We start from the raw sequence: 10,091 nt of genomic DNA on the forward strand, positions 1-10,091 counted from the left end.
CACTGCCTTGGGGAACTCCAGCCTGAACAGGAAGAGGAGATGAGAAAAACCCATTCAGGGCCACACGTTGACTACGACGAGAGAGGAAGTCTGCCAGCCATGCGTGGAGATTTCCATGGATACCAAAGGAGGAGAGTTTGGTGAGCAGAGCGGGGTGCCAGACCGTATCGAAGGCACGTGATATGTCGAGGGAGACAGCTCTAATTTCCTGTTTGGCACTGAGAACCTCCATCCATTGTTGAGACAGCAGAAGCAGCATGTCCAGAGTAGAGTGACCTGGTCTGAAACCAAATTGATGATCAGAGATCAAGCCATTGGAGAAGAGGAAAGATTTCATATCTGAAGCAATGATGGATTCCATGACTTTGCTGATAATTGGGAGAAGGCTGATTGGTCTGTAGTTGCTAGGATCTGTTTTTGCACCTTTTTTGTGCAAAGCGGTGATGTTGGCTGATTTCCAAGCAGATGGCATTTGACCTTGAGCAAAAGAGAGGGTGAAGAGAACAGAGAGAGGGAGTGAAAGAGCGGAAGAACAGGATTTTAGGACCCGTGGGCTGATGCCGTCAGGTCCAGTTGCAGAATCAGAGTCGAGGGTTGACAGAAACTTTTCCACGTTGTCAGGAGGAAAGGACACAGAGTCCAGGAGCAGCTGGGTACGACTGGGTACGGTGGATACAGAGAGGGATGGGTTTGGGACACAAGATTTGGAGGCAAACACAGAGTTGAGGCATTCAGCTTTTTCACGTGCGGAGTCAGCTGTGTAGCCGTTTGAGGTAAGGGAGGGGATGGATGGGGAACAAACACCAGAAACAGATTTGACCAGACGCCACCAGGATTTGGAAGAGGGAGACAGATAAGAGAGTTCGGTCTTGAGAACGGAGAGATATTGTTTCCTGGCTCTCCTGAGGGTGGACACACACTTGTTTCGGGCTTTGTGAAAGGAAATGAGATTTCCTTCCGTTGGATTTTCTTTCCAGGAGACGAAGGCAAGTTGTTTCTGGGCAACAGCCTCACCACAAGATTCCGTGTACCATGGACGGGAGGAAGGGTATGACAACTGAAAGTTGGCCTCCAAAGCTAGTCACTGATGGAGCATCCTCCACGGATCATCCGAATTTCTCTGGAAAATCCTCTCTGTCTCTTTGCTGATGATTCCACTCTCTGCTGCTCCATTCATCATATCTCAGATCGGCAGTCTGCAGCCTCCTCACTCTCTGCAGACCTGGACAAAATCACAGACTGATCAAACAAGTGGAACATGTCTTTCAATCCTGACAAATCTCACACTCTCACTTTGTCTCTCCGAAAACACCGACTGGACAACCCTCCCATCTACTTTCTCAACAATCCTCTCGAAGAAGTTCTGTCACTCAAGCTTTTGGGTCTCACTGTCTTCCATGATCTTTCCTGGAAAAAACACATTTCCAAGCTGGCTTCCAAAGCCAGTCACCGACTGGGCATCCTCCGTCGTGCGAAGTCCTTCCTTGGCACAGCTGAACTCCTATCCAACCACAAGGCCTTCATCCACAGCTTGACAGCCTCTCAAAAGGTGTCCAACTTTCAACCTCTCAAAAGGTGTCCAACCTTCAACCTCTCAAAAGGTGTCCAACTTTCAACCTCTCAAAAGGTGTCCAACCTTCAACCTCTCAAAAGGTGTCCAACCTTAAACCTCTCAAAAGGTGTCCAACTTTCAACCTCTCAAAAGGTCTCCTCTTCCCTCTGTGCTGGTGCTCCTGCCTCACATCTTGCTCAGCTTGACGCAGTGGAAACCAAGGCCTTCGGGATAATGAGAATCTTCAGCAATGAAGCTGAGTGGATGGTTTATTGAGTGCATATGGGCCTATCACTTTCCCCTTGCAGACAGGTCAGTGCATTATACTGCACAGGAACTTTGTCTTCTACCGCCTCATTTCTGGTCTTTCACCCTCTGCTCTTTCCATGCATTGTCTCTCCCAGGTTACTGCAGAGCACACGCAGCCCCAACATAAAATCCAGAATCCAGAATCACTGTGCTCACCGACACTCATTCATTCCTCCTTTTCCCACCTAAGAATCAACTTCCACATTCAACAACTATTGGGGATGCCTCTTGCTGTTTTCCTCTCTCTCTCTCTCTCTCTCTCTCTCTCTTTCTCTCTCTCTGTCTCTGTCTACATCTGTCGTGGCCTTGACCTCGTGAAGGTGAGGTCACACCATCCTAGATTCCTTGATGTGGGAGATCTTTGGGTTTCCTGTCTTCGTTCTCTGGGCTTGTTCAAAAGAACTGTCTGGGACCATACAACAACAACAACAACAACAACAACAACAGCAGCAGCAACTTCCACATTCTCTTCAATCTCACTTCTCACCTTTTGACCTTTGGCTTGCTGATGAAATTTCATGGCAGTAACATATCCAAAACTGATGCATGGATTGATTTTCATTACAGAATTTGTTTCAGATGTTTGTTATATGATCTTATGAAAGACTTTTGTTTTGTTTTGTCCATTTGCCTTTAGCTCGAATTATACTGCGCAGGAACTAAAAGGGAAGTAAATGTAAACCACAGAGAATTACAGCCATTGTTACAGGCTCGGATTAGTTATTGATGAGGCTCAAAATGAAAACTTTTAACCACACGAAATATCTGAAGCACCAGCGATCCTTTTCTAGTCTCATGCTTTAAAGTCTCTTTTATACTTTACAAACAAGCATTGGGAATTTGCTACCCACCTGCTGCCTCTTCAATTGTGCTCCTACTTCGACTTCTGCAAAGCTGTCCACCTTCAACCTCTCAAAAGGTGTCCAACCTTCAACCTCTCAAAAGGTGTCCAACCTTCAACCTCTCCAAAGGTGTCCAACCTTCAACCTCTCAAAAGGTGCCCAACCTTCAACCTCTCAAAAGGTGTCCAACTTTCAACCTCTCAAAAGGTGTCCAACCTTCAACCTCTCAAAAGGTGTCCAACTTTCAACCTCTCAAAAGGTGTCCAACCTTCAACCTCTCAAAAGGTGTCCAACTTTCAACCTCTCAAAAGGTGTCCAACCTTCAACCTCTCAAAAGGTGTCCAACCTTCAACCTCTCAAAAGGTGTCCAACCTTCAACCTCTCAAAAGGTGTCCAACTTTCAACCTCTCAAAAGGTGTCCAACCTTCAACCTCTCAAAAGGTGTCCCACTTTCAACCTATCAAAGGGTGTCCAACCTTCAACCTCTCAAAAGGTGCCCAACCTTCAACATCTCAAAAGGTGCCCAACCTTCAACCTCTCAAAAGGTGCCCAACCTTCAACCTCTCAAAAGGTGTCCAACCTTCATCATCTCAAAAGGTGCCCAACCTTCAACCTCTCAAAAGGTGTCCAAACTTCAACCTCTCAAAAGGTGCCCAACCATCAACCTCTCAAAAGGTGCCCAACCTTCAACCTCTCAAAAGGTGCCCAACCATCAACCTCTCAAAAGGTGCCCAACCTTCAACCTCTCAAAAGGTGCCCAACCATCAACCTCTCAAAAGGTGCCCAACCTTCAACCTCTTAAAAGGTGCCCAACCTTCAACCTCTCAAAAGGTGTCCAACCTTCAACCTCTCAAAAGGTGTCCAACCTTCAACCTCTCAAAAGGTGCCCAACCATCAAGCTCTCAAAAGGTGCCCACACCTTCAACCTCTCAAAAGGTGCCCAACCTTCAACCTCTCAAAAGGTACCCAACCTTCAACCTCTCAAAAGGTGTCCAACCTTCAACCTCTCAAAAGGTGCCCAACCATCAACCTCTCAAAAGGTGTCCAACCTTCAACCTCTCAAAAGGTGTCCAACCTTCAACCTCTCAAAAGGTGTCCAACCTTCAACCTCTCAAAAGGTGTCCAACCTTCAACCTCTCAAAAGGTGTCCAACCTTCAACCTCTCAAAAGGTGTCCAACCTTCAACCTCTCAAAAGGTGCCCAACCATCAACCTCTCAAAAGGTGCCCACACCTTCAACCTCTCAAAAGGTGCCCAACCTTCAACCTCTCAAAAGGTGCCCAACCATCAACCTCTCAAAAGGTGCCCAACCTTCAACCTCTCAAAAGGTGCCCAACCTTCAACCTCTCAAAAGGTGCCCACACCTTCAACCTCTCAAAAGGTGCCCAACCTTCAACCTCTCAAAAGGTGCCCAACCTTCAACCTCTCAAAAGGTGCCCACACCTTCAACCATTCCAAAGGTGTCCACACCTTCAACCTCTCAAAAGGTGCCCACACCTTTAACCATTCCAAAGGTGCCCACACCTTCAACCATTCCCAAGGTGCCCACACCTTCAACCTCTCCAAAGGTTCCCACACCTTTAACCATTCCAAAGGTGCCCACACCTTCAACCATTCCAAAGGTGTCCACACCTTCAACCTCTCCAAAGGTGCCCACACCTTTAACCATTCCAAAGGTGCCCACACCTTCAACCTCTCCAAAGGTGCCCACACCTTTAACCATTCCAAAGGTGCCCACACCTTCAACCATTCCAAAGTTGCTCACACCTTCAACCTCTCCAAAGGTGCCCACACCTTCAACCTCTCAAAAGGTGCCCATACCTTTAACCATTCCAAAGGTGCCCACACCTTCAACCATTCCCAAGGTGCCCACACCTTCAACCATTCCAAAGGTTCGCCACCTTCAACCTCTCCAAAGGTGCCCCACCTTCAACTTCTCCAAAGGTGCCCACACCTTCAACCTCTCCAAAGGTGCCCAACCTTCATACTCCTAAAGTACAGACAGGTGGAATTTCTTATCAAATGTGGAGGAGGTGGAAGACCAGTCATTTTGCAAAAAGGTACACATTGTTGGCACTGCCAGTAAGCTCAAGCAAACAGCCAAACTCTGCAGGTGCCATATGGCAGATCTCTAAATACAGCTGGGAATATTTAGCCTTCAACAAGAACATGGAATGAGGAGCTGATTGGCTAATGTTATTGAAGTGTGTCAGCAATGGCAGGACGTAGGTAGGCAATGGCAGGATGTGGGTAGGCAATGGCAGGACGTGGGTAGGAAATGGCAGGACGTGGGTAGGCAATGGCAGAACATGTGTAGGCAATGGTAGGACGTGGGTAGGCAATGGTAGGACGTGGGTAGGCAATGGCAGGACATAGGTAGGCAATGGCAGGACATGTGTAGGCAATGGTAGGACATGTGTAGGCAATGGTAGGACGTGGGTAGGCAATGGCAGGACGTAGGTAGGCAATGGCAGGACATGTGTAGGCAATGGCAGGACATGTGTAGGCAGTGGCAGGACATGGGTAGGCAATGGCAGGACGTGGGTAGGCAATGGCAGGACATGTGTAGGCAATGGCAGGACGTGGGTAGGCATGGCAGGACGTGGGTAGGCAATGGCAGGACATGGGTAGGCAATGGCAGGACATGGGTAGGCAATGGCAGGACATGGGTAGGCACTGGCAGGACGTGGGTAGGCAATGGCAGGACATGTGTAGGCAATGGTAGGACATGTGTAGGCAATGGCAGGACATGTGTAGGCAATGGCAGGACGTGGGTAGGCAATGGCAGGACGTGGGTAGGCAATGGCAGGACATGTGTAGGCAATGGCAGGACGCGTGTAGGTAATGGCAGGACGTGGGTAGGCAATGGCAGGACGTGGGTAGGCAATGGCAGGACATGGGTAGGCAATGGCAGGACATGTGTAGGCAATGGCAGGACATGTGTAGGTAATGGCAGGACGTGGGTAGGCAATGGCAGGACGTGGGTAGGCAATGGCATGACATTGGCAGGCAGTGGCAGGACGTGGGTAGGCAATGGCAGGACATGGGTAGGCAATGGCAGGACGTGGGTAGACAATGGCAGGATGTGGGTAGGCAATGGCAGGACGTGGGTGGACAATGGGAGGACATGGGTAGGCAATGGCAGGACGTGGGAATCTCAAAGCTTACATAAAGTACATTTTTGTTTGGAATCCCAAAGGCTTCTACTGTAGCTCAGCTATTCCATGTGATTGGATCATAGTGAGAAGGTCTTTGGGATCGCCGATTGAGCATCTCGGGCCATGCTGAGACGCAAGATGGCAAAACACACACATGGCGGAGTGATTATGAGGAAGATGTTAACCATCGGAGCAGACTTTGGGTTACATCTATGGATGACAATCAAAAACGAGGCAATGGCCCCTCAGCTCATTGAAAGACAATTTTTGATTCAAGCACATAAATAAAAAGGAGGGAAACAAAAACAAAAAGTAGTGTGAGCCTGGCACAACACACTTACCTTTCCAGAGATGGACGGTGACCAGCAGATTGTCGGTGTGCTTCCTGAAGCCTTGACCCAGCCTCCCTTTTTCGAGTTGCTTCTTGAGCAGCAACCGGAAGCAGCGAAGCAGCGAGGAAGTTGATCAAGAACATATAGAGGATAAGATGGCGGTGATGAAGTATGAGACTAGGCCGAGACTGCATGATCGTGTAAGCAGAGGCCTCTCTGAAAAAGGCTGAGCTTACGAAGTGATCACCTCTGGATGAAGAACACAAGCGGACCCTGGCAGACTTCTTTAGTAAAAAATAAAAGGCAAGACTCTTGTCAAATGTTCATATATTAAAGGAAAAGTTTCTTCGATCTAAACTTTTGCTCGGCTCTTACATTCTTCCATCTACAGAGACTCATCAACATTTCTCTGCCCAACGTCACCGAGCCTGCTTATCGCTCGCTGTAACTATCTTATCATATGTAAACATAGAACATGAGGAGGGGAGTGATACAAAAAGTAGGCATGTACAGTCATATGTATATATATATATAATGATGCTAATGTAAACTAATGTTATTGAAGCTAATGTAACAAAAGACCATAACCCACTGAAAGGAGTCTAAATCGAAAGCCATGCATTCATGTCGACAGCAAAAAGTAGGGCTTACTCATTTTGTGTCGAAGAAACGCCTTACCCTGGCTATTGGCTGCAACTCTGAGGCATGTGTTTACAATGTGGGAGAGATTGAGGGATCCACCCCCAAAAATGCTCCCACGCACGAAAAAATCCCAAAAGTATCCAATGTGACGACGCAACGCGTCAACAATGGTTCATGGCCTGCTTGAAGTCTGCTTCGACCATCACGAGCACAATATTACCAAAAGTAACTCCACTAATCCTCCCAACGTGCATGTGCATATTTTACCCTAAACTATCGAACGCAACATCAACTCGCTTGCTAAAGGTGTCTCGATGTGACATTTTGGACATCCCTGCACTGCTCTTTGATGGTGGTGAGCTTCGTGGTGAGCTTCATGGTGGTGGGATAGTGGCTTTGATGGTGGTGAGGGGCTCACGTCTCGAATACAGCTGTCTGTCATGAACAATAACGAACGACAACAACAATGATTAAAATGTGCAGCAGTCAGAGAAAAGCCTTGATTTATATCCAACTACTATATTGTATCAAGGAGATTTTCAATGAATCAAGGAGATTTTCAATGAATCAAGGAGAAGGAATTGGGTTCCAACTAGAATGAAGAACAAGAGCAGATACATTCAAAATACATCGCCCCCATGCTAAATATAAAAAACAACCTATCCTCCAGCGTGCGGCACCATCAGTGCATGGAAGTGAAATTGGGAGAGAGCGGATTTCAATAATTCACTTATTCATTGCGTCATTAAAATAAATAAATAATAATCATGAAGTTTTAGCGGTTCCCGCTGGATGTACACAATCGCCTTGCACCTGCGAGGATGCGGCCAGGGCGCAATCGCCATGCCTGGCTCGTCCGGACGGGCCCAGACGCGCCTCTCCCGGGCATGCCCGGACTCGCTGTTCCCGGGCACGCCCGAACCTCCCGGGCACGACTGGTCTCGTCTTTCCCGGGCATGCCCCCTCTCGCCTTTCCAGGGCTCGCCCAGAGCGCCCGGGCACGCCCAGCCTCGACTTGCCAGGCCGCGTCCAGGACGCCCGGGCATGTCCAGGCTCGCCTTTCCAGGACTCGCCCTTGACACCCGGGCATGCCCGGTCTCGCTTTTCCTGGGCAAACGCTCCGGCATAAATGTGTATATATATTGCTGCCCGATGAACGGGCTTTTCAGAGTACCCAAGTGTGATACATGCAATAAAGCAACTCGGATGAATTTCCGTCTTTGGTCGCGTCAAATCCTTTCGACTCGCGTTTGAGCATAGCTCCTTCATTGGTGACCTACCGAACATGGACACGGCAGTGACTCTTAAACTGCCTACCTTCTGGGAGGTTCACGCGGCTGTTTGGTTCGCCCAGGCGGACTCCCAGTTCGCCCTGCGAGGCATCACTGCGGACGACACCCGCTTCCACCATGTCGTGGCAGCGCTCGGTTCCACCACCGCGGCCCGCGCCCTGAGCCTCCTCGAGCACCCGCCAGCTGCTGACAAGTATGACGCGCTGAAGACGCTCCTCCTCGACGCTTTCGCCCTCTCACCGGCGGCACGTGCACGGCGCCTGCTCGACCTGCCCGAGCTCGGCGACATGCGCCCGTCCGAGCGCATGGACTATATGCTCTCGTTGCTCGGTGAGCACTCTCCGGATTTTCTGTTCCGCGAGCTGTTCCTTCGCCAGCTGCCTCACCCGGTACGCCTCGCCCTGGCTGGCACGTCGATCACAGATCCCCGCACCCTCGCCAGGGAAGCCGACAAGATCTCCTCGGCGGGCCAGCACATCGGAGCGGCTACCTGGAGCCCGCCGCCGTCCGAGGCGACGCCCACGACGCCCGAGCGCCCTGCGCGGTTGGAGGCCGAACTGCCGGTGCGACTGGGGGCCGCCACGCCGCGCCAACCGCTTCCGACACGACGACCGGGGCCTCCACCTGACCAGGCGTGGTGTTATTACCACGCCAGGTTCGGACACAAGGCTCGGACGTGCCGACCCCCGTGCACTTTCGGCAAGTCGGGAAACGGCCGGGCCGGCGTTCATTCCCAGCCATGAGCGCCGGCCACTCGGGCAACTTGCTTTATTTTCGGGACAAAGCGTCCGGGCGGCGTTTCCTTTGTGACACCGGCGCCCAACTGAGCGTCATACCCGCCTCCGAGCAGGACAGGCGGACCGCCGTTTGCGGCCCCTCTTTGGTCGCTGCTAATGGGTCGGCCATACGCACTTTCTCGGCCCGCGCAACGTCACCCTCTGCTTCGGCAGCCAGCGCTTTCAGTGGACCTTTGTGACCGCCAGCGTCCCCATGGCTTTGCTGGGCGCCGACTTCCTCTGCGCGCACGGGCTGCTGGTCGACGTCAAACGACGTCGCCTCGTCAACGCCGAGACCTTCAGCTCCCTGGCGTGTACGATGAGCAGCTCCGCGCCGACCGAACTGGCATGCACCCTCCCGATGGCGAACGAGTTCGCTCGCCTGCTCACGGAATTCCCGGCCCTCACGCGGCCGACGTTTTCGGCCGTCGCAGTGCGGCATGGGATCGAGCACCACATACCCACTACGGGCCCGCCGGTCTACGCCAGGGCCCGCCGCCTCGACCCGGCCAAGCTCGCCGTGGCAAAGGCCGAGTTCGACGCATTGGAGAGCCTCGGCATCGTGCGGCGCTCCGATAGCGCGTGGGCCTCACCACTGCACATCGTGCCAAAGCCGGGGGGCGGATGGCGCCCGTGTGGCGACTACCGCCTCCTCAACGACGCTACCACCCCCGACAGGTACCCGATCCCGCACATTCAGGACTTTTCCGCCCGTTTGGCGGGACGGGTCATATTTTCAAAAATTGACCTGATACGGGGATACCACCAGGTACCTGTCCGGCGACCGACGTCCCGAAAATGGCCGTCATCACGCCGTTCGGCCTGTTCGAATTTTTGAGGATGCCGTTTGGCCTCAAGAACGCGGCCCAGGCGTTCCAACGCTTGATGGACGGCGTGCTGCGCGACCTGCCATTTCTTTTCGTCTATCTGGACGACATCCTCATCGCCAGCACGTCCCGCGCCGAGCACCTCCTCCACCTCCGAACACTGTTCGGTCGCCTCAGCGAGCACGGCTTAATTGTCAACCCGGCCAAATGCCACTTCGGCACGACGACCGTTGACTTTTTGGGCCACCGCATCACCAAGACCGGAGCCGTGCCGCTGCCGACCAAGGTCGAGGCCATCACCAAGTTCCCGTGTCCCCGCTCCATCAAGGCCCTACAAGAGTTCCTCGGCATGGTGAATTTTT

General features: G+C 51.6%; 1 protein-coding gene across 6 annotated transcripts in view; it reads right to left on the reverse strand.

Moving 5' to 3' along the window:
* Positions 1-6,910, reverse strand: part of LOC137424412 (extracellular matrix protein 2) — an 84,561-nt gene extending 77,651 nt beyond the window's left edge. The window contains exons 1-2 of one of the 6 annotated variants that reach the window (XM_068111841.2): positions 6,844-6,910; positions 6,202-6,476 (exon numbers count right to left, since the gene is read on the reverse strand). In XM_068111841.2, coding sequence (XP_067967942.2) covers positions 6,202-6,386 — 185 coding nt within the window. In that variant the 5' untranslated portion in view covers positions 6,387-6,476; positions 6,844-6,910. Of the gene's footprint in view, positions 1-6,201; positions 6,477-6,784 lie in introns of all 6 variants that reach the window. The other 5 variants (XM_078775426.1, XM_078775427.1, XM_078775428.1 and 2 more) reach the window with 5 other exon arrangements.
* Positions 6,911-10,091: the final 3,181 nt, after the last annotated feature.

The sequence above is a fragment of the Myxine glutinosa genome, chromosome 4 (assembly GCF_964187855.1).
Source record: "Myxine glutinosa chromosome 4, kmMyxGlut1.1, whole genome shotgun sequence".
Taxonomy (NCBI): domain Eukaryota; kingdom Metazoa; phylum Chordata; class Myxini; order Myxiniformes; family Myxinidae; genus Myxine; species Myxine glutinosa.